The following is a 24,029-nucleotide window of genomic DNA, read 5'->3' as shown; positions in this document are numbered from 1 at the left end:
AAACAAAACAAAAAAACTTCTGGTGAAAAAGTTAAAAAGATGTCTATTTTTGGGGGTTGTTGAATGTTTCAATATGGCATCTTTTTTAATATTAGGGCCCTCCCATTGATACTCATTGTCAGAAGACTCCTGAGATCATGTGACCTTAGGTGAAAACCCATTTTTGTGCCACGATCAGCGCAAGCACACCTGAACTTCCATGCGCAGCCAAAAGCCACTGTCTGCCGGCGTCTCTTCGTGGTTTTTAGCCAGGGCGCCTGGTGTAGGGGAAAGGAACTGGTTGGAATAACATGTTCCCCCTGTCAGGTGAAGCGGCCTGCATGCTCACGTGCATTGAAGGAAGCATGAGCTCAGTTCCGGGCTCTCCCCAGGTTGACAGAGGGAGAGTAGCGCCCAGGATTACTGTTTGATTTTTTTTTTAATGGGTTACAAAAATCATTAAATTAAAATTCCACTTCCACTTCTACCTCTGCTGCTCCTTTCTCAGGCGTGCACAAGTGTATTGCCTCCTCGTGGCGAGGGCCGTCAGCACGCTGCAGAGGGCCAGGCAGGGAAAGGAGGCGCACGCCAGCAGGAGTCTTCCCTCTCCGTGTTCCCTCACCAGAGACGGCCTGCTGGATGTGAAGTCCTGGAACAAGGCTTCCTGCTGGACCAGTGTGCATAGGGACAGGAGCACATGGAAGAGCTGGTGGCCGTGACCAATGATGTCACACTGGCCTGGGCAGAAGCACTCAGGTATGGGATAGGAGAAGAAAAAGAAGGCAAGCATGAACAGCATCGTCTGTTGGTTGAGAGAGAGAGAGAGAGAGAGAGAGAGAGAGAGAGAGAGAGAGAGAGAGAGAGAGAGAGAGAGAGAGAGAGAGAGAGAGAGAGATATGGAAATGGAAAGGTGAAAGAAGATTTTAATGTTGACGTGCAATGTTTCAATGGTGACATGCAATGTTTAAATTCAGCCCCTCCCTATCTTATGGAGTAAAGATGAGAAATTATTAATGCAATGTTTTAGAAGAGATACTTTTACATTCTGGTAGAGTCTAAAGCAACAACAACATCAAATGGTTACAAGAAATTTAAGAAAACACAAACTATGTCAAAATGGGCAGATTTTTTACAGCCCAAATCCATAATTGGCTTTCATTGAGTTGAATGATTGACAGATGACATGGCACGCCTGCTAGCCCCAGAGCCTATGAAGGCTCTGCTCTGCGGGACCTAAGGCCCGCCTCGGGCCGTGAGGTCACTGGATTTTGACCAGTCACAGCTCCTGCTCGTGTGGTGGTGTTTATGATGTGAAGGAACGGCAGGTGGTGGAACTATTTTAAAATGAATTAAGTTTATTATTTATTAATTCAATCCGTTTTGTACCGTGTCCATGAAGGGGGAAATGAAGACAGTGTCATCATATAGGCTACATTATGGATATAAAGATAAACAAAACGCTAAATCGTACGTTTTGTGGTTTGAAATTCTTGCTTGGGGCAGATGCAGCCAGACTCCACTTGGACCCACAGACAGAAAGGTATTGTGGATTTGCTTCATTTATCTCACAAACATGAACTTTAATCACATTGGAAGTGGAGAGAGCTCTGTTTTGGGAAGAGAGAGAGAGAGAGAGAGAGAGAGAGAGAGAGAGAGAGAGAGAGAGAGAGAGAGAGAGAGAGAGAGAGAGAGAGAGAGAGAGAGAGAGAGAGAGAGAGAGAGAGAGAGAGAGAGAGAGAGAGAGAGATATATTTGTCTGAACAGGGTCATTAAGTTGCTGTTATGTTTATGTTTGTTAGTTTATTTTCATTGTTACTGTATTGCTTGTTGTTCATTATTGTTGGGATGTTTGTTGTTGTCTCTGTGTGCGCAGAGAGTTGTTGTCTCTGTGCGCGCAATGTTGACTTTTGTTTTGTTGTATGCTTTGGCAATGTAGAACATATTTATCATGGCAATAAAGCCTTTTGAAATTGAAATTGAGAGAGAGAGAGAGAGAGAGAGAGAGAGAGAGAGGGAGAGAGGTATATCTGTCTGAACAGGGTCATTAAGTTGCTGTTATGTTTAGTTAATTTATTTTCATTGTTGCTGTATTGCTTGTTGTTCCTTATTGTTGGGAGGTTTGTTGTTGTCTCTGTGTGCGCAGAGAGTTGTTGTCTCTGTGGGTGCAATGTTGACTTTTGTTGTATGTATGCTTTGGCAATAGAATAGTAGCACGCGTGCGTGTGTGCTGGAGTGAGTGTGGAACTATGGTGGCCTTCTCCATCTTCAAAGTTGCCCACCCCTGCTCCTGGTGCTAGGATCAAAATGCATTCATTTTCTACCTACAGAATGACATGAAAGGAAACAGTGGCACCTGCAGGCCATGCAGTGGAAGTGCATGGTTACTGTTCCAGCTCCTGGTGGCCAGGCGGTGAGCCACAGGGCTAATGTCCAGGAGGTATGCTAGGCCTGTGGGCACGATCTGACACAGCTTACGCTGCAGGGGGTACAGACGCCGGTAACGCAGCTTAGCGAAACAACAGCTGGCACAGGAGAGCCATGCCAATAGGGCTGCTGCAGGAAGGAAAACCTGGGAGAGGAGAGGAGGAGGTCATATCACAGCATGGTAGAGTATTGTTGATATTAATTAATTCACATGATTATATAGTTTTTTTCTATACGTCTGGGTTTCCAAGGCTACCTCTCCCACTCCGCTGTGCCTCCAGGCATGGTCTGAGCTGTACAAGTAGAGGGCAAGGGCACATCCATACTGGTACACAGCCACTCCCGCATAGTCCAGGAAGAATAGGGAGTAGTGGGTCAGCTCTGAATGAGACTGGAACAGGTGAGCTGCAGAACTGGAACATGAAGCTGTATTACGGGCTGTGTTCACTGAGGCATTGTTATTTTTCTCCTGAGTGAGTGCATGCTTACAATTGTATTCAATGGTTGCATTGCATATACCCTATGCTGATAATAACAGCAGCACAGACCTGGACTGGCCACTGAATGTGCCAGACATAATTATGTCCAGTAGGCCGACCCGTAGTAGTAATACAAAAATTGTTGTCTGTTTCAGTGCAGTTGTCTGTTGGTTGTGTATAATTTGTGTTGTTCTGTAAAAGTGGTGGTATTAAGGGCTTTTGAATTTCAAGTATTTGTATCGGTAGAGTATCTGCACGCTGGTTGTGGTGGGCCAGTCTGGGCCACATTCTGCGAAAATACCCGGGCCGAATTTTTGTCTCAGTCCAGCTCTGCAGCAGCACAATGGGGCGCCAAGCATCTATTCTGCTTTGCGCATTCATGTGACGTAAATCACGTCACATTTTTACCTGAAACATCCAATTTAGAAACAACTGGCATTCATAATCTGCCGCAACACACTCTGCATGTTTCATGAATCCTTTGTTATCCTTTTGTCAAGAACAGCAAGGAAGAAGTTTTTTTGGGGGGAAGGTGGTGGGCTTTACTGGTACTGAAGTGAGCTCAATACGTGCACACACAATTGGTCAATCATTTCCTTCTAAATACAAATAATCCAACTATCTGTCTATTCACCATCCCACATGTATGGGTTATGCATCCATCCTTTATCCATGTTGTGCCTGCAGTAGCCATGGTTCACTGCACTTCAACCTGTTCTAGTTCTACACACGTTCTCCATTTACCACGCAAATGTTCATATTTCAAATATAAAGTGCGCACCCAGGGCCATGGATGTTACATACCAGTAGCCTACCCTTAGGTGCAGTAACTGAGGTTGCCCTCTAGTCTCAACTCTCAATCTCTAATATTATATTGTCTGTCCCACGTTTTACGTCCCCACGGCTTTTAAAAATCAGACCCGTCTGGAGTGGTACTGTACTGTACTGTACTGTACTGTACTGTACTGTACTGTACTGTACTGTACTGTACTGTACTGTACTGTACTGTACTGTACTGTACTGTACTGTACTGTACTGTACTGTACTGTACTGTACTGTACTGTACTGTACTGTACTTCCTGTGTGTGTCTGTGTGTTAGGCTGTGCAACAGTGGCACTTGGTGTTGAACAAACACTATTTTCGTGTTCGGACACAGCCAGGGACAGACCCAGCCACACACATAGCTGTGGTTGCACCACTCACCACTCAAAAAATAAATGAAAATACTTATACTTATACGTATATTCTCTTCATTTTCTTCATTTTTTTAAATTGTAACTACGAGCTGTGCGACCTCTCCTTCCTTCAAGTTTTGTCTCCCATGTTCAGCACCTCCCCACTATTGGTGTGCGCTCCTATACCTCTTTGTTTGTTCATATTCTCTTCATTAGCATTTCTTCAGTTTTTAAGTGTTGTTTTTTGAGTGGTGCAACCACTCCAAGGTACAGCAATGTCCGTCCATGTGACTATGTTTAGAGTACCAGTAGGGGCAAAAGTGGCGCTGTTGTGCCAGAAACAGATAGAGAGAGATAGTGTTGCACTGTTGCCTGCTAATTACAGAGAGAGAGGCAGGGGGAGAGGGGAGAGGAGAGTTGCACCACTCAGTTCACACAGGTGTGATTTTGTTTATACCTGCAGCTAAGGTAGGTCAGTGAGGAGAGGACATATAGCACCAGGGGTAGAGATGCAGGGTCCAGGGAGAGACCCTGACCCTCTGGAGCCTGCAGTCTCACTCCCAGGATGCCCTGCAGAGGAGAGGGAAGTGTTCAAAACATTCAAATTCAAATTCAAAACATACTCAATCTATTCAATGAAGGCTGTACATTGGATTTATTGTGCAGAGAAAGGGTAATTGTAATGCCCAAACCACACCAATGCAACTAGTCACAAGTTCGCAACTCCTTGCAACAAAACAGATATGTTTGGTTTGGATGCAGCTCAAAGTGAACTTTACTCATGGGTATCTAGTTTGTCACTGTCGAAAATCTGCAAAAGATGTTTTTATTATCTCTGGAATGGAAAGTCCAATCCACTCAGTTCAAAGCTTGTTGGATGCACTTTGAGGACATGTTCGAGGGGTCCTCTAGCAACTCCCGAGGCCCTAGGCAGACGTGTAGCTCGTATATACTTGCTTGCAACTACATGCAACTAACTACTCCCCATCGTTTGGATGCAAGGGGTTGCATGGTGTGGTTTGGACTGCTAACCTCAACATGGAATGTTAATAGACACACACACACACACACACACACACACACACACACACACACACACACATTGAACCATAATCGAAGCACATACTGGAACAAATTCACTGTACCCCGCCGCGAAACACAGTGAAGATGCAGAACCTCAGCGCGATGCACACCCCAGCCAGCAGGTGGCTCCACACGTTCACCGTCTCGTTGTGCATTTGCAGGAGGCTGAGAGCATAGCAGCGCCATGGCAGGCCAGCAGGCCGATAGCCAGACAGGATATAGGGCTCCCGAAACAGAGGCGGAACATCTATGTCCCTGACAGTGTGAGGCAGGGAGGGGAGGACACGTCTGAGGAGGCCACCCAGGGGGGACGGACAGGAGAGAGACACCATGGTGGCAGAGAGACAGCCTCGCAGTAGTGGTGTAGGGTAAGGCAGGGACACTCAAATAGCAGAACCTGTGGGCCACATTAGCAAAATGGCAAGGGGTCAGGGGCCAGTTGATAAAATGACAACATTAATACAATCTCGAAATGACTGGAGCGAACACGTATATTCTCGGTATCAGCTTTTTTCTCCCTACATTACCTATTCGCTACAATATATTTCTGGTTCAGTTATTAGTACAGTAGATAGATATCAACAGGATATTTTTATATAGTTTGAGGACCCTCAACGTTAGCACCTCCTATGCCCAGCTTTGTGCTACTGTGTGTCTGTGTGCCAAATCTGAAATGATTAGATTGGCTGAGCACGGAATGCGATGTATGATGATGTATGATGATCTATGATGATAAGTGTGATTTTTGAGGGGTGCTAGCCCCTTCTATTATTTTGTCCTCACACGTCTCAAACAATATTTGCCAAATATGATGTAAATCTTGTCCCTACACGTCTCATATTTGCCATTGACAATGAAAGGAGAAATTAGGTCAAATTTGTACGATGACAAGAGCGCCCCTCACTTCACAAGGGTGTGATTTTTCTTTTCATTAAATTATCAACTGACATCTTTCAGATTGTAAAATTGGTTGAGTCCCTTGTCATATTTGTCACAGACCAGGCAGGGCAATGTTGATGCATATATTGATCCTGAGAGTTGATTTAACAAAGAGAGGATACAAAATAAGTGTAACCGTATGCTTCGTTCAGACCAAGGAAGCTGAACTAAGAAGCTGCTTCGTATTCTTATTTCAATGTAATCTCTATGCAAACCAGCTTTTTATTTTTGAAGCTGCTTCTAGAAGCTCGAAAATAAAAAGTGTGCTTTTTTCCCCAGCCTTTTCTGGTCTGAATGAAGATTTAGGGTCCCATTGATTACATGTGTACATTCTCACAGGATACATGAACAATGATGATCTTAGTCAGTACGGCTAGTCCAAACGGATATAAACCAGTTAATCTTCCTCTCACTGTTTCTTCTGTCTGACTTGGTTGTTTACGGCCTTGAGAACTGCAACTGCAGCATCACAGCTCTGTAAGTGATGTATGATTGTCTCCACCAGGCCGAAGGCATGGGGGGAGAGTATGTTTTGCACTCCGTCCGTCCGTGTGTCCGTCCGTGTGTGTGTCCGTCCGTCCGTCCGTGTGTCCGTGAGCAGCTAATCTCGGCCACCGTTAACCCGGTCGATGCCAAATTTTTCACACACACTCCCTGGATGCCAACGATGAACCTCTGCCCCAAACTTTCCAGAACGGCCTGTTATAGCGCCACCAGGAGGCCGCTTTGTGCAAAACAAGTTTTTGCACAGTACACCTACAGATTTTGTCCAAACATCGCGCAAATTGGTACACAGTCTCTCTAGAGCCATTCAACGAAACGGGTCTTTCAGATTTCTCAGACTCCATCCTGATTGGTTAAGATTGGCTTCCAAAGTTCACAGGAGTGCTCAGTTTCAAACAAAATGCTGCAAATCATGAACACATCGCGTGATTTCCGTGAAATTGTGCACGCACATTCCCACTAGGCCGAGGACGAAATGCCACATGAACAATTTCAACTCAGCCTCAAGGTGGCGCTATAACTGGCCGAAAAGTGTTTTTACCTCTAACTGCACGGATCTGTGGATAACTTTGTATGCCAACTCCCTAGTTTACTTTTGTTGCCCTTTTATCCAACCACCAGATGAAGGCAAGCTGCAATGTCCTACATTCCTATCCTGGTGGAGACCTGTGCCCAGAAGGGCACTTTTTCTAGTTCATCATGTAATTCACTGTTGTGTTAGGGACAAGATGACAAAATTTGCCTTCATTATCAATGGCGTTTTTAAAACAAACATTGAACTAAAAACAAACCTGTATATAGGACCCTCAAAAATATAACATCAACATATATCACAAAACCTGGTTCCGATTTTGTTTTTTGTACGTCAACTGTTGATTTGACTCACAAATCTGCATCCAAAAATGGGTTTTGTGATGTTGGTAGTGAAAAACAATGTGTCATCTCCAATTTATGAAGTTCAGTAGCCTAAATAAAGATAAACTCACCTGGAATATTCTCCCTCTCCAAGCTACAGTTCATTCTATAATTCTAGTTTCCAGCCAAGGTTCCCAATACTCCGGTTTGTCTCACTCTGTGTGTCCATGATGTTGTTCTGTGACATGCTGTCCAAGCAAGGGCTGTTTGTGTCCGAGGGAATGAGTCCTCGCAGCCTCCAAAGTCATTCTGTGTCAAGTCACATGCTGACACACACACACACACACACACACACACACACACACACACACACACACACACACTATGCTCTTTTTCTTGGCCTATTGGATTTATTTCAGCACATTTGGGACTCTCCCCATCGTAATGAATGAATAAACTGTTGGTTATTCTCCCCTCCCCTCTGCATGCTTAACGTGAGGATTAGTTATCATGAGACGTTCCTCACAGTACAACTCTGATGCCACTATAATCTCCACAAGAACACCATTCTTTTCAATTCTATTGTTATGTTCTCTTGTATTTTCTTAATGTTTCTACTCTATATTATTACTTGCGCAAGCAGAGCGTGCAAGTAACCATTTGATGCATATGCACCGTGCCAGCGTATGATGTAATGACTACTTGTGCTTGATATGGCAGTGGTGTCAGATTACATACATGTATACAGTACATAGGGGCATTACCTTTAATCCTCCCGACACTAAAACATAGCATCATTACGTCACCATCGAAAACCAATTACACCCTGGCATTGGGTCCTTTAATCCACATCTTTAGTACGTCATCATTGAGAGCTAGTTATACCAGTTATACCCTGACGTCATATGCTGCTACAATACATACGCATCAAACGGGGCATACGCAAAGTAACCACAGTATACCGCTATACAAATTACATATACATACATATACATAGAGGCATTTCCTTTAATCCACCCGACACTGATCGACATACATGTCACCATCGTACTTGCGCGCTCTGCTTGCGCACTAGTAGGCCATTTACTGTATGGCCTACTTGTGTGCAACAAGCAAGTAGGCACTCGACAGAGTGCAGTTCTAGTTCTCTTCTGTTCTGCATTTTATCCTGTTAAAGGACAAATCATGCACGCGTGCACACTGCACACAACCAGAAATACATGCATTTTAATTACGTATTTCAAATAGGCCTACTGTTTTGTATTTTGTCATTTGTATTTGGCTGTGATAGAAAATGAGATGTAATTTGTATCAATATACTTTCACATCTTGTATTTTCTGTATTTATATACATAGCATACACCATACATGTGTCTCGTTTTATTCTCAAAATGACACATTTTAAACTTTTACACAGGTTTATACTGTGGAATAAATAAATAGCCTAAATATGACTTGCTTAACCACCCACTTCATATCACCTTGCCTCAACTAGTGAATGAAGCCTTGCGGAAATGTCCTTATGCATTACAGACTGTTTACTTTTGAAATAACTACATTACTGCATAATCTACATGGTCAGACAAGCCTAATATCCTGGTACAGTGACAGCCATTGGGAGAAAGAAAGAGAAAATGTGACTACTGTATGTGTATGCGATACTGGTGTCAATATCCTGATGTCAGTATCCTGTTCAACATCCTCGTCAGTATCCTGGTGTCAGAATTTCGACCTTGCTTAAGATGTGGCCTAATGTCTTGAAGTGAAAAAAGGGAATCATACTGTAGTTACAAAATACTACTTATTTAGATTGGCCCACCAGTTTTGTTATTTGACTTTACTCTAACTCTTACTGTAACTAATTGAGAGCTTGCTCAAAAAATAATTTCACCTACTCTTGACACCTGTAATTGTGTGATGTCACAATAAAGCTGATTCTGAACATGCAAATCAGTGAGGTTACTCACTAATTCCCAGCACTGTTGAGTGCTTGAGTGCTTCACAATGGATAAAAGAGCAAGTAACATGTGCATAAAACACAAAATAAAAAGGAAACAAAATATAACAAAACAACTGCAATGAACCAAAGCAATTACATGTTGACACATTGGTTTGTGATCATGGACTTTGCACAAATGATGGAACAACATAAATTTTCAAAGGTCAGAAAAGGAAGACTTTCTGAGCTCATAAAAATGGAATGAACGCCACGAGTAAGATAATGTCCAATGTTCTAATTCTTTGGGTACTCGTAAGCTGACAGCAGTTACTTTTGTGTGAAGGGAAACGTTAGCTCATAGCCTCGAGAGTGTGTGGCTCAATGTGTGTTTTTTGTTTTGTCTTTTCATATTAAGTCGTTAAGCTCTGCCTCCACGGCAGCAGCCATCTCATCCGTTTCCGAGCAGCTGCCTTCCTCCTCTTCGTTGGAGTCCTTAGATGACTCGTCCTCAGAGTAGTCCACCTTATTTTCCTCCTTTGCTTCGCCATGCTTTCGCTTGTGTCCCCTCTGTACACTACCTGTCGGCCTGTCCTCGTTCACCTGCGTAGGGACCTCCTCACCGCCCGGTGCCTGCAGAACGGGTCTTCGTCTTGCACTCTGTGCGGTGCCCTGGTGCTGCTTCTCTTCATTCTCCTTTTCATCCCTCACTTTTGTCTTCCATGGGCCCTGACTCTCGCCGTCGCTGCTCTCCTCACCGAGGATGTCGTCCACCTCTCTATCCATACTGTCCAGATCGTCTTTACAGAGTGTGTAGAGGGGCATGATCGCCGATGTGATGGGTTGCTGTTTACTGCGCACAGGTCCTGGCTGCTCTTGGCCTGGCACTGCTATCTCTTCCTGTTGACCCCTTTTTTGAGTTCCCCTGAGAGAAGGTTGCTTTCTACAACCATGGAGTGAGACAGACCCTGACAGCTGGGGGAAAGACAGAGGCCGTGAGGCCTGTGGACACCTTCGGATCAGCTTAGTTCCTCTGTATTTGTCCGTATTTGATGTCAACACGGCACAAGTTAAAGATGCTCGGCTGTTTCTCTGTGGCATCTTGTAGTCCTCCTTTAGGGAATACAGCTGCTCCTCTACCTTTTCCCAGTGTTCCATACAGCTCCACAGCCAATCAGGATTGACCACATGGAGGTGCTTGCAGCCTTGTGCCTGACGGACCTTCTCAGTGCCAGCTCTTGCAGCGATGAGATGCGTTGTTCCTCCTGGCTCTTTAGAGTCGAGTACCAGATTATTACCAATCTTGGCCCCCAGTGCCTTGGCGTGGTAGCACTCCCGTGTCTGTTCCATTGGGTAGTTGGTGGGGTACAGGCCACTAAAAACTATTGTTGTTCCCTTGAGTGTTTGTCTTCTAAGCTGTGGCACAATCTTGCGGATGTCGGGCATCGTGCCAGACTCCTTCTCAAGGTAGGCCTCGTAGTGGCGGTAGTACTCCTTATGGATCCTCACCAGCACTTCCTCTAGATGGATGAGGTACTCGTCCCGGTCATTGTCACTGTCGTCCAGGTTGTTGGCCTCCTCCAGGTTGCTGGTGTTGAGGCACTGCGCAGAGGAGTTTGCCCAATCCTGGGACGCCACTGTCACCGACGTTATGCTGCTCTCATCTTCCTTTCTATCTGAACCCATGTTCACCTGTGTTTCTCTCGACACCATCCCAGATTCAGTCATTGGCCCTCTAGTCTGGGCCTGCTCGCCCCCCTCCTCAATCCCTGGGGCATGTGTCGGTTCATTCACTGAGCAATCCTCTCTCCTGCCATTATTGTGGTCATTCCCCTTTTTCCAGAGACCGGTATCCTGCTCCTCCGCTGTGCCATCTGCAGGGCCGCTTAGCACATCAATAGCTTTCCTGACCATCTGAGCTTCTCGTGTCCCCACCGGAGCATTGATGTCACCCGTGCCCTGGAAGTATATGTATTTCTTCACAGTTATGAGGTTTGGTGCAAACTTCCACACGTCCTCTCGGTCGTCAATTATACAGACCATTGAATCCCCGCAAGGGAAAAGGTTCCTAAGATTCCCCGTCTTGGAGAAAGGATCGATGCACTCATCTCTGGATAGGATCCGATTCGAGAAGAGCTTCTTTTCAGGATCCAGGAAACCTGAAATGGTGTGTGCATAAAGGTGGCTTCCAAATGTGAACACGTGCAGCTCATAGAGTTTGGCGATTTTCTCCAGGAATTCCTTGCAGTGCGGGCGAAGCCGTGTGTGGAGCTTGGGCTCTCCTCGCCCAACCTGGAAGTGGAGAATCCCCTTATTGGACATGTGCTGACAGTGCTGGTCAGTGGTGTGGATGAGTGTCTGGTCCAGATCTACCATTAAGACCAGTTTCTTGTTCCTGTGCAGTCTCCGTTGGTCATCCCTGCCAAGCTGCTCCGCTTGCTCCGAACTGATCATCAACTCGGGGACACTGTGCACCATGGAGATTTCTGCCGTGGAGATAGGTGCTTGCCGTCTCCCATTTCTGCTCTCGAGCTGGGTCAGGTCCTGGCCACATTCAGCACACAAACCCTTCATTACTGTTGGGTGGTTGCATTCATCTATTCTGACAATGACACTCCCAGCCGATATGACCTGTCCGTGTTGACAGCAGAGCTCCCTCACCACTCCAGCACGGTCCGACTTCACCTTCTTCTCCGAAGGCAGACAGTTTAAATGATCCGTAGCCCTAGCGGTGACCCGAGCCTCCCTCTTTACCGGTGATATGGGGATGCAGAGCGCCAAAACTGAGTCCATATTCACCAGAGACCCGGGTTTCACCTTCCACTCCACTAGGCGCAGAGGGGGAGCTGAGGTCGGTGAGCAAACGTCTGCCACCTGCTGCACCACTATGGTGGTGTCAGGGACCTGGCCCTCATTCACAGCACCGCTGGTCCCACCCGATCCAGAGTCTGCGGCATCCTCCATCAGGTTCTATGTACTGCAATTATATCTTCTGAATGTCCTTAACCATTTACTTGAAATGAAACATTTAAATAAAACACAATGTATGTGAAACCTATATGCCTACATGTCATGAGGATTAACGAGAAACGTGCTGTTGGTTGTGGAGAGTAATCAATGCTTATATACCGCTGACTGTTCTTGACGTCATTCACAAGTTGACTTGCCTCTCCTTATGGTGCCTACATTGTAGTAAGGATCATCCCTCTTGGTAGTAGGCGCTCACTCCAGACCTGGTGACGACACTGGGGACACACTTGCTTGGGGGGGAGGATGTTAAGTAGTGATGAGTAAACAGCTGCTGATGTTGGCAGTGAGGCTCGGCTGGCTGGCTGTTGGTCAAAAACAAAATCTCTTTTCGACTGATGTCACAGTTCCAACCTCATATTTTGTTCGGCTGAGAGGCATTGCCAATGTCTCCAAATATAGAAATATACATCTTGTTTAGCTTACCTGTATCCTAATAACGGTTTCTCAAACACAAAATGCTGACTTGCTCATGATCCCATTAGTGTAAATTAAATTAAATTGTAAACGCAACATGACATCAATAACACCTAGAAAATATAAAAAACGAAATGAAGGAAGACACTGTGAATGTAAAACACAACTATTTAATGCCTTCAAATGTGCACTCTTTTATAGGCATTCAACAGGCAAAATTTGGCATAAATGCAGCATGCAGATCACTTTGCAATACATCAAACACATGGGAATGTTGAGTGTAAAATACTGTGATTATTGTATCACACTAGTGTCAGCAAAGACATGTTTTCTAACATTCTGATGCTCTAAAACACACACACACACACACACACACACACACACACACACACACACACACACACACACACACACACACACACACACACACACACACACACACCTGCTTGGATGACATTTATCTTATAAAAATCACACCTGTGTGAAGTGAGAGGCGCTCTTATATCATACATCCTCACCTTCATCTTCAATGTTTGTGTTTACACAAACTCAAAGCTGGCCATTCATTGTGAATGGCATTTGAAGTTTGTGTTGGGACAAATGCTCAAAGCTGGCCATTCATTTATCAATGGCAAACACTCAAAGCTGGCCATTCATTGTCAATGTCATTTAATGTTTGAGTTAGGACAATGTTTGTGTTTACACAAACCCTCAAAGCTGGACATAGGCAGAAATGTGTCACTTCACAGAAATGTGTAGTCATCAGAAGACTGTTGTGGGATGATCCTTTCATCACCTACCCATGAACATTGGAGGGCTGGCCATGTGAGACTAATCCTTACCTGTGGAATTTGTCATTTAAAGGTATAGTACAGTATATGAAAGCTGAGCAGTTGGCAGGTTAGATATAGAGAGATGACAAAGGCCAGTCAATAATTTCCCCAATGTTGAAATCCCTCAAACCCAGTTGCTGGGAACCAGCAACTAACTCTACCAGGGCAGTGTTGCAGCTGAAGGATACCTTCGCCACAAAGGACTGTTAATTCTGAAGCTGTTTTGTGACTCCATCTTTTTTTGATTATATATATTCATACTATATTCAGCTATAGTGTAGATTTTCATCTTACACAAACATTAAATTCCCATTGACAATGAATGGAGAATTTACGTCATGTGTAGACGAGCAAAATGGCTGTTATTGTCCTACACAAACATTACATTCCCATTGACAATGAATGGATGATGTATGATGATAAGAGCGCCCCTCACTTAACACGAGCGTGATTTTTTTTTAAATCACCTATCAACTGTAATATGTACAAGAACGGTTGAAAGTTAGAAACCTGTCAGCTGTCAGCTGTCACCTGTCACCCCGAATCTGAATCTGACTCATTCTTAGGAAACCCATCGGGTCCGAGCAAATGCTGGCTGGGGTCCTCCAAAACACAAGGTCCTGGCCCAGCCTTGGTGCTAATAATGTAACTGATTCCCTTTGCCATGGACTCTAAACCAATAGCCTGCTTCAACTCCTCAGAAAGGACTGCATGGTCAACCGGAAGACCCTTTAAAAACTGTCCTCCATTGATCTCCGGGGGAAAGAAATGCCGGACCACCTGGATGAACTCGGCAACATACTTCTGTAGAGTGTAGATCACGGCGTTTGGCCCTGCATCGAAAGTATAGGCAAGCCTTATCTCCCCATGGTGTTGGTTATACTGGTGCACCAACCTGATGACTTGATGAGAAACGCTGTTGAGGTAAAATATGGGTGGGTAGGTGTCCAGGCAGATGGCGTGAAACTGGTTACTGTCTTTCATGGTCAGTGCAGCAAATGTGGCAAAGTCCTTCCCATGCACCGCTTTAATCATCTCCTCCATTCTGTCTGGAACAACAGAATCCATCCGGTGCTTAAGGAGATGGCTGGTTTCTATGCTGGTTTTCATGCCAGAGGTGCTGCTCACAGGCTTCCGCTCAGCACTGACCACAAGCACAAGGACTCTGAGCTCGGGCCAGTGGCTTTCTGGCTCCACCTGCTGGGCTATACTGTCCTCGCCATCCTTTTTGCATCCCATGATCCACTGGACAAATCCCCCATGCATACTCCTACAGGCACTGCCCGAGCCTTGCCTTGCAATCGCAGACAATTCCCCTTCTACCCCAAACACCTGAGCCAGTGTATACACTAGACAGGCGAAGCCAGCTGCAGAGGACGCAAGTCCTGCGGCTGTGGGGAAGTTGTTGACAGAGCAGATGTGGACTTTATGAGACAAGCCGATCCCATCCACAGCAGATTCCCCTTCGCTGCATCTCTTCTTCGCTAGTTGACGAATCTCTCTCAGACAAGACTGCAGTCTGGGATGGCTTATGTGCTCCTCTTTACCGTTGAGCCATATGCGGTCCTCCTGAAATGATCGGCTGGTAGCAACTGTCGTGGTTGTTTTCAGCTGGTCTTGATGGAGTGTAACACTCAAAGAGGAGTTGACGGGCAGGATCAAGTCCTCATTTCTCTTCCCCCAGTATTTGATAACGGCTATATTAACAGGTGCAGTGCATGTCAACCTGTGTGGCATGTTGACATTGTCCTCAGACATCCCGGTCTATATTGCCTTTTCTGTGTATGTCTGGCTGTGTGTCTGACTCAGTTGTATGCCCAAATGTGGACAGGACTGACATCACAGTACTGATGTCATAAATGCCTGACGTCATGGGCATCCAAATACTCTGATAACAATAACTCTGATATCCAAATTAAAGATTGTCTTGTTTGTCTGTCTTTGACATCGCTTTTGTAACGTCAAGAGTAGAGCAGATCATATAATTAATTAATTGGGAGATTCAAAGGTCATTTGACAAATGACTCTGAGCTTCAGTATACTTGACCGATTCCCATGACCCTCTACAATATTGCCGAATTTCGTAAAAAACGACAGCACAGAAATGTAAAACAAATAATTATGAAAACAATAACGGGTCTTCGCCCCTTCAGACTTGACCCCTAATAAGGAAGGGAAAGGAACAGTGGTCCGTATGCGTGCCGCTTGTTCCACATGGACCTACAAGCAATGACAAAGCACACAGTTCAATTGCAGATATAGCACACAGCACGTAAATATATAAACAGAATATAATGCACTATACCATCTACAAAATGTCACAGGTACGATAATAGGCAAACCAATAAAAGCCTCTCAATGGTTTCACACAGGCAAACTCCCTTTTCAATGCTTATATACATCAGAACAAGACCCCTGTGTCCACTGTACTGTGCTCTATGCTGTATTGTACCATATTTTGATCATTTTTTGGAAAACATCTTCGAGAAATGATGTTTTCGATGTGTACACTGCATAATTTTTATAGAGGTGTGTGCGTGTATATAAAGAGCACAAAGTACGTTTCTGAACGTACCAAGTATCGTGAGACTGTCCACCTTTTCCTGTCTGGCAGCCAAATCTCACGATACCTCTAGTTGAGTCACAGACTAAGGTTCTGTGACCATCCTCTGGCAAGGATGGTTTGATGATTGATTTGACCTCTATGGACCCTTTATAAAAGATATAGCCCCCAGATCCCTCGCAAAAATCCCAGCATTTTTTGCTAGAGGGCCAAATTCAAAAATTAACTTTTGATCCAGATGACGTAGAATCATGTATGAAGACACTTTTTCATACAAGTCAACCATGAGGATTCCAAATCTGACACCATTTTAATCATAAGACATAGTTTTGGCCCCAAAATCCAAGATGGCCACCATCCAGTACAGTGAAAACGTAAATTTTGAAGAGGAAAGTTATTTTTACGGGGTGGAGTTGTTAGCCCCACGCCCCTCCCCCAACCTGGAGGACCAGGTGCTGCTTTTTGTCTGACCTCTCCTCTGGTTGAACCTGCCAGGGGTATGACCCCCGCCGGTATAGCCCTCAGACTCACAGAGGCACACAAGCCTCGATCCCCACCGCAACAAGGTAGCAACACATGGGAAGGTCTTTTTTTTTTTTTTTTTTACAAACACAAAACAATCAATCTGAATCAGAGCATTCTGTGTTACTGTCTTCTGAATCATCCGATTCAGATGACTCCACCCTCCTCTTTGCATCATCATCATCGTCCTCACTCTCAACTTCCTCGTCCTCTTCAACTGGCCCTGGTGCAGGTAGGTGTGTTGGGAGAGCAACAAAGGTCCATTTTAGTTATATGTGTACACTCCCAGAGTCTAATGTCAGTGCAGGCTTTATTCCTCCTTGAACTGATGTGTGATGGATGCAGCACCGCTGTAGCAGGACCTCCACCTCCGCTCTCCGTGTCAGTCTGTTGGCTTTGCCTTGGAAGCGCCCATTCTTCCCTGCACCCTTTCCTTGGAGTATCTCAAGCAGCCGTGGTCCCATCTTGGTCACTGGTCCACTGGGCCCGGCAAGCAGAAACAGTCCAGGACCCTTCTCCTCTCCAACGGTCAGGAACACCATGGTTTCCTCTGTGCCTATTTCATTGGCAATGATGTTCATGAACTCGTTATTGCCTTCATTTCTGTGCAAGCTGAAAAAGTTTCCTCTCTGTGGGTTTCTCTTGAAGTTCTGTGCAACGAGGACAGCCATGTCTCGCAGGATGGTCAGGTTACTCTTCTGTAGCAGCTTAACAGACTTCTGGAGCTTGTCTACTGCCTCTAGATGTTCATCAGGCCTAGATTTCAACAGAGATACAAGCGATCGTTCTCTGCTGTAGCTTTTCTCAGCATACTTCAGAACCCTGTTCCCTGCCAGGAAGATCAAGTTGGTCTTATTCCTTTTCCCTTTCTCTGCCCCAAGTAGCTGTATTACCTGCAAGTGACTGAGATTAGACACATGGGTTCCGCAGCACATGCTGGCATCAACACCCTCTATATCAATGATGCGAATTGGCCCTGCAAGATCATCTGGCAGACCTCTACTCATCATCATTTCCACAGCAGGCTCGTCCATAGAGAGAAGCCGCACAGCGACAGGGACCTGGTCTCTGATCTTCTCATTGACAGCTTCCTGCAGGGCCTGGAAATGGGCAGGCTGCATGCACGGAGTGTCCAGCTCTATGGAGCTTCTCTGACGCCCCAGCTCCCAGGATGTGGTTTTGTATCCAAACATGCTGTCTGCCAATGCAGTGATCAGGTGTTGGCCCGAGTGCTGCTGCATGTGGTCAAACCTCCGGTCCCAGTCCACCTTCAGCTGCACCTCCTGACCCTCCTCCAGAGCTGAGCACAGAAAATGAACGGCCTCTGTCCCCTGCCTCGTCACCCTCAGCACTGGCACGTCTCCAATCAACCCATGGTCATCTGGTTGGCCACCTCCCTCAGGATACAAGATGGTGTCTTGAAGTTTGACATTAAAACCCTTTAGGGTTTCTGTCTTTCCATTGACTTCTCGCTTCAGCTCACTAGGGCAGCAGGACACAACCGAGGTAACGAACTCCTTCATATAGCAATCCCGCTGACATTGGAAAGACATGTTTAAATATATGAAGACCGCAGTCGCACAACTGTTTTAAAGCTGAACCATTGAAAATTTGTCCCCTACAGTACTGTATATAAGTATCCTTATCTAAATTATCCTTATCTAATCTAATTGTAGTGTGGTTGCAATAGACTTTCTTCCGGATAAACTTTGTGAAATCATGTGACGTGTGTAGTGGTGTCATGTGGGTCAATACATCATCATCATGGGTAGGATAAAACGGAACCACACTTGCAATTCCCAAGAGTTATTATTGAGGGGCCCCTCCTATGTCCCGCAATGCACTGTGGGTATTGTAGGAAATGAGCGGACAGTGGCCCGCCGAGGTAAATGAGCCGTTCTCAGCCACTGTTTCGCCAAATGAATTTATTTTTACATGAACGGATATCATACTAAAGCATGACGAAAGCCTTATTATAGTCAGTTATATTGTCATTTGTCAACAATAAATGCTATTGACAATGAATGGAGAATTTACGTTATATGTAGACGAGCAAATTAGCTATATTGTCCTAACACAAACATTAAATGCCATTGACAATAAATGGAGAATTTACGTCTGTGTCTGAGCTAATCAGTATTTTTGTTCAATTCCCATTGACAATGAATGGAGAATTTGAATGTGTCTGAGCAAATTGACATGTTACGTCATGATGATGTACAATGATAAGAGCGCCCCTCACTTCACAATTGCTTTTCTTTATTGATACAGTTGAAGTTGTCTGTCTGACTGTCCTACAATAACACATATCTTGTGGAGGACGATGATTGTGTCGGAAGACAATCGTGTGGCAGCCACAGTGCCCCATACTTCACACGAGTGTGATTTTGTTTTAGAATATTTTGACTTTCATTTTATAATGGAAGTCAATGGGTCATTGCAATTCAACCTTGCCTAAAATCATACATTGTAAGAAGTAGGTCGGCACTGGCTTATTGTCGGTATCAGCCGGTAACATGCAGGAGTCTATCCCCGTTACAATGCGCTTGACCCCTGGGAGATGGATTGCTGAGGTGGAGCTCCACATCTACCATCAGCTCCCAGTACTTCCCACTTGACTTGCTGCTCCAAGCCGTGCAAGCCGTGCTACTCATTCGCTGAGTTGGTGGTGCCCGGGATTGAACCCATGAAATTGTGGTCCAAAGGCGAGGGCTGTATACCGACTACTGCTCCCAGACACGGAGATGTGGATATATAGAATATATGGATATATGGCTAATGCATAGGTTTTACAGGCTGGCCACATGAAGTCCAACATCCCCATTGGAGCCAAGTCCATGGTCCACACTGGAGTCCTGCGCTCCCACGACACTCTTCAGATACTTGGCTCTAATTGGAGGAAGCTGCTGGTAGGTGTCAAAGCCCAGCTCCGAGTGCTGCTGGGGCAGACGAAACAGCAATAGGTAGCTCTTCAACAACTCATCAGTCAGGTAGTAGATCTTTCTCAGCATACTGCAACGAGCTGCTTCAACCTCCTGCGCAGCAGCGTCTTGTGAGAAGATGAAAACGTTAATGTGGGACAGAGCGACCACATACAAGACGGGGCACCAGCAATGCTTCAGGGCCCCCGTCACCAGGGATCGGAAGTAGAGATGGAGGAGAGGAAGGTTGTGCTCGGGTGGAGAGGTGAACTGCTCTATGGGGATGGACAGCTCGTTCAGAGTGACCCCTAGTGATCTGAGCATCCCCATGTGTTCTCCAAACACGGCCAGCCTCATGGACGCACTGTACCTCCTCTGTAGAGGCAGCAGGACCAAACAGCCAAAAAGTCGATCACCAAAGGAAACCGCCTCATACTGGGTCAACAGGGCCGAATACAGATCCTGGAAGGAAGCCAAGCCTGGAGGAGGCACGTTGAGGTCCAGAGAGTCCAGTCTGGATGGTCTGGTGAGCAGTCGGATCAGGGCCCAGACTAGACTTTGGACAGGCCTCTCCATGAACAGGTCGCTGGAACACAGGAAGACACAGGACAGTCGAGCGAGCTTGGCTACTGGAGGGATCACCTCAAGTGAGTTCTCCCTCCAAACCTCCAGCAGCAACAGCCACTGGAGACAGTGGATCACAGTCTGCAGTGCACCATTTGGCAGCTCCTCCACCTGCAAGCCACTACCAGAAACCCCGGTTTGCGCATACAAGCTGACAAGAGGCAGGAAAGGCCAATCAGAGGGTAGGGTGGGACCACCAAGCTCTGGGAGGAGCTGAGAGTTCACCCAGGGGTTCCGGCACAGGTGGGCATCTCGGGACCTCGATATGATGGGCTCCGGGTGGGCCAGGTGAGAGAGGAAGCAGCCCCTGATTAGGGGCAGTTGGGCGCAGGCTTCCCTTAGAAGAGCGGTGACTGTCTGGAGAGAGGAGGGATAGGCAAAGATTGAGGTGGAGCGTTGTTCATATTCGGGAAGCTTCAACTCTGCCAGCTCTATGTCTTCAGGTCCTCCACAACGGCCCTCTGATATGAAGTCTTTGCTGAATATAATGGTGGAGAGGAGTTCATGGGCCAAGTATTCACTGCCTGGCAATAAACATGGGAGCAGGACAAGTGCCACCTGGTGGTAGAGAGGACAATGTCTGGCCACTTCTTGTTCACTGGGAACCAGTCTGTGTGCCAAACGTAGCAGCAGGTATAGGAAGTGGTGCTCATGACGAAGGAGCCATGCGCTGGTGTGAGAGAAGGTGGGTGTGGCCTGACCACAGCTACGAAGGTAGCCAATTACAGGTTTTGACAGGAGTAGGCAGCTGAATTTGTGGGTGAGTCCCTTGTGGATGCCTGTGAGTGTAACCAGTAGGAGACCCAGTGAGGTGAGTATAGGGAAGGGAGAGGAAGGCACAGCCAACCACAGACGGCGCCTCCATCCTGGGCAAGCTAGGCCAGGCAGGCTGGGGGTCGTTTCTGGACCTGGACGACTGGACTGGAGGTCACACACTATGGAGCAAGACTTGAGGTTTTGTATGAGACTTTGCACCACAGTGTGGGACAACAGTGGGAGAAGAACCTCTTTTGTCAACTGCTCTAGTTCCTGAAGAGTCTCTACTGGCTTGAAACAGTTCTGTTTGGAGAGCTGGTGGTAATACGCTTCTACTAAGAGCAGATAAGCGGGTATCAGAGCCAGGGTGCTGTCTCTGTCAACTGGGTTGTCTAGACTATTCATGCAGCTCTTCAGTTGTCCTAGAAGGGAGGCCTGCAGCCCGGTCACATGTCCCCATGACACTGGAGGGGGTGGGGGGCACTCCGAACCCTGGGAACTGACCTGCAGCTCCTGGTGGTGGCCTGCGGTGTGTGTGACCTGTGTGAGCAGAGAAAGAAGGGCCTGGATCCTCTGGAGCTGGAGGAGCAACAGTGGGTCTGATGGGAGAATTGTTTGCTGGACAGACCGCATCTCCCTGACCAAGACAGTATACAGGTCTATGTATATATTACAGGCCTGTCCATAGCTGACTGCTACAGTCCACAGTCTGTAGGCCTCTGTGGTGATCATAAGAGCCTCAGACCGCTCCAACGGCAGCTCACTGGGCTCTGGGGTCAGCAGATGGCACAGACGCTCCCTGGCTCCCAGAGAATTAAGAATCCTGGCACATGCATGTCTCCCGGAGGTTGCCAACACTCTTAGGAGCTTCATGGCGCTAGTCAGTGGGAGTCCGTAAACGGACTGGGGTAGGGGCACGGACGGCATCGTCCAGGAAGTGGGAAGGAACTCTGACATCACCACCTCCATCAGGCGAGGACAGTCAAGCACCTGAGTGGCGGAGCAGGCAGAGTGTCTCGCAACACGGATCAGAACCTCCAGAATGTCCCGGACCACCCGTGGAGATGGACGGACCACCTCAAGGATATAACGCAGTCTGGGGAGAATTTTCATGCTCAGCAGACCCTTCACAACATCCTGTCTGGCCACATAGTGATCCGTCTTCCTCTCCTCTTCATTGGTAGTGTCTTGCGTGCACTCCTCCAACCCCTCATCCTCCTGAGCAGAGGGCATTAACGGGAAGGCGGCCAGGCCACCAAACCAAGAGAAGGTGCTGTCCAGGCACTCCTCGTCCTCTGCAGACACTAGCAACGCTTTGAGCATGTGCACTGACGCAGACATCACAGCGTTCACATTGTCATCCATTGCGAAGCGGAGAAGGAAGAGCAGACCGGCGTCTAACATCGTGGATGTCACATTTCCTCGCAAAAGCGACACATATTCACCAGCGTGTGCCTTTGTGAGAACGCTGGCCAGGGTGTTGAGGGCCAGACTCTTCTGCTGGATCACCCGACTCCGAGAGAGCAGGAAGAGCTCCTGGAGAGAATAACCTGCCAGCTCGGGCTCCTCCCCATGGTGGTGTAGTCCCAGGTGTGTGGGCAGGTCTTCAGTCGGCGGGATCAAGGAGCCGGCAAAGTCAAAACGAGCCTGCATGGCCTTTTTGGTTCCTTTCTTCTTGGGAGCAGGCAGGTCTCTAGTCCACTCTAGTTTCTCTGATTCTAGCTTGTCCATGTGGATCCACTCCCTCAGTGGCTTCACTGGCAGCTCATCCACTGTCACAGGAAGTGGTGCTGTCACTTGTGCTTCCTCTTTCTCCATGTCGACATCCAAGGGTTCCTGCTTTTGACTGGAGGAGTCTGACTCTTTGACAACACCTTCAGGAACACACTGTTCCCTACCTTTGACATCTTGGGGATGTTTGAAAGCAGGGATGGTCAGCTGGGTGCCTTGGGCTCTGCGAGATCTGACAAATTTCACCAGTCTAGGATCAAGTCGAGTCATTATTTTCTTTTGTTCCTCTAGTATCTCCGCTTGGGACATTGCCTGGAGCATGGCCTGGTTCTCGTGGTGGATTCCCATGGTCTCAACCGATCTGTTGGGGCCACAGAGTCCCAGTCCAGACACCAATCTGGGGCCTGACCTGGTACTATGACATGCCTCAGTATCCATTCTACTCTCAGGGGGAATATTTTGGCCATTGGGTGCAACTATTTGACTGCTATCTGCACATTGCTCAGCTAATATCTGATGAGCAAAGATGCTCCTCTTCCCACCACCAGTAGATACCCGAGTATCTGTTTCTGAGCGGCGCAATACTTTGGGGAAGGCGGTGCCTGTGAATGCTGGTAGAGAGACTGGAGTACAGCTGGTGTCTCTCTCAACAATCCTGGAGAGAACTGCACTGATGTGTGTGTCACGTCTGTCCAACAATTCTTCTGCATCTTCATCCTTGAAATGCACTTTGTTAGCTTTGAAGTGGGACTCTTTAGGAGGGGCTGGCGTCAGATCAGTAAGTTGATCTGGGAGGTCTGCAATGGAGACAACATCTCTCTGACTTCCGGCATGCACTTCTATGTCGCCTCCCATTCCATCCCCTCCTCTCTTATCTGGGCAACGGACAACATGAGTCACAGACGGGATACCAGAGATCATAAACTGGTCTTGCTCTCGTAGGAGGTCTGCCTCACAGTCAGTTGGCTTGGGTCGCCGCAACATCCTTCTTTGCAAATTTGTTGAAGTCTCCTGGCTTCGTAATTCTATAGACACAAATATCTAGACACACACAAATAGACACCATAGTACTGATGTCATAGATGACATATAGACCTACAGTGCTGACATCATAATTACTGTTGTTGATATATGATATATTTCTGACATGTTAATTGTAACACTAGAAGGTCTGAAGAAAAATGGGCAAAACTAGCATGTGCTTAAATTCATATTTAGAAAATGTTTCAGATGTCAAAAATTCCTGAGATGATAGAATGG

The 24,029-nt window shown here is 46.6% G+C and overlaps 5 protein-coding genes across 5 annotated transcripts; all 5 read right to left on the bottom strand.

The window, feature by feature from the left end:
- Positions 1–463: 463 nt before the first annotated feature.
- LOC310866952 (membrane progestin receptor beta-like) lies at positions 464–5,473 on the bottom strand (the record flags this gene model as incomplete). Its single annotated transcript, XM_083776747.1, has 5 exons — positions 464–781; positions 2,333–2,548; positions 2,660–2,816; positions 4,516–4,628; positions 5,204–5,473. The coding sequence occupies 5 exons, from the start codon at positions 5,471–5,473 to the stop codon at positions 464–466; spliced, it is 1,074 nt and encodes a 357-aa protein (XP_083632873.1).
- Positions 5,474–9,783: 4,310 nt separating this feature from the next.
- Positions 9,784–12,339, bottom strand: LOC310866951 (RNA polymerase II subunit A C-terminal domain phosphatase-like; the record flags this gene model as incomplete). The annotated part of the gene is made up of 1 exon (XM_083776746.1): positions 9,784–12,339. One exon carries the CDS (start codon positions 12,337–12,339, stop codon positions 9,784–9,786), a length of 2,556 nt encoding a protein of 851 aa, XP_083632872.1.
- A 1,847-nt stretch (positions 12,340–14,186) lies between these two features.
- LOC310866950 (diphosphomevalonate decarboxylase-like) lies at positions 14,187–15,410 on the bottom strand (the record flags this gene model as incomplete). Its single annotated transcript, XM_083776745.1, has 1 exon — positions 14,187–15,410. The coding sequence occupies one exon, from the start codon at positions 15,408–15,410 to the stop codon at positions 14,187–14,189; it is 1,224 nt and encodes a 407-aa protein (XP_083632871.1).
- A 1,596-nt stretch (positions 15,411–17,006) lies between these two features.
- LOC310866948 (alanyl-tRNA editing protein Aarsd1-like) lies at positions 17,007–18,290 on the bottom strand (the record flags this gene model as incomplete). Its single annotated transcript, XM_083776742.1, has 1 exon — positions 17,007–18,290. The coding sequence occupies one exon, from the start codon at positions 18,288–18,290 to the stop codon at positions 17,007–17,009; it is 1,284 nt and encodes a 427-aa protein (XP_083632868.1).
- Positions 18,291–19,526: 1,236 nt separating this feature from the next.
- LOC310866947 (RNA polymerase II-associated protein 1-like) lies at positions 19,527–23,753 on the bottom strand (the record flags this gene model as incomplete). The annotated part of the gene is made up of 1 exon (XM_083776741.1): positions 19,527–23,753. One exon carries the CDS (start codon positions 23,751–23,753, stop codon positions 19,527–19,529), a length of 4,227 nt encoding a protein of 1,408 aa, XP_083632867.1.
- Between the last annotated feature and the right edge of the window lie 276 nt (positions 23,754–24,029).

This window comes from Protomyctophum parallelum (genome assembly GCF_964188405.1).
Source record: "Protomyctophum parallelum genome assembly, chromosome: 11".
Lineage (NCBI taxonomy): Eukaryota > Metazoa > Chordata > Actinopteri > Myctophiformes > Myctophidae > Protomyctophum > Protomyctophum parallelum.
This window is presented reverse-complemented; position numbering and strand designations above follow the sequence as displayed.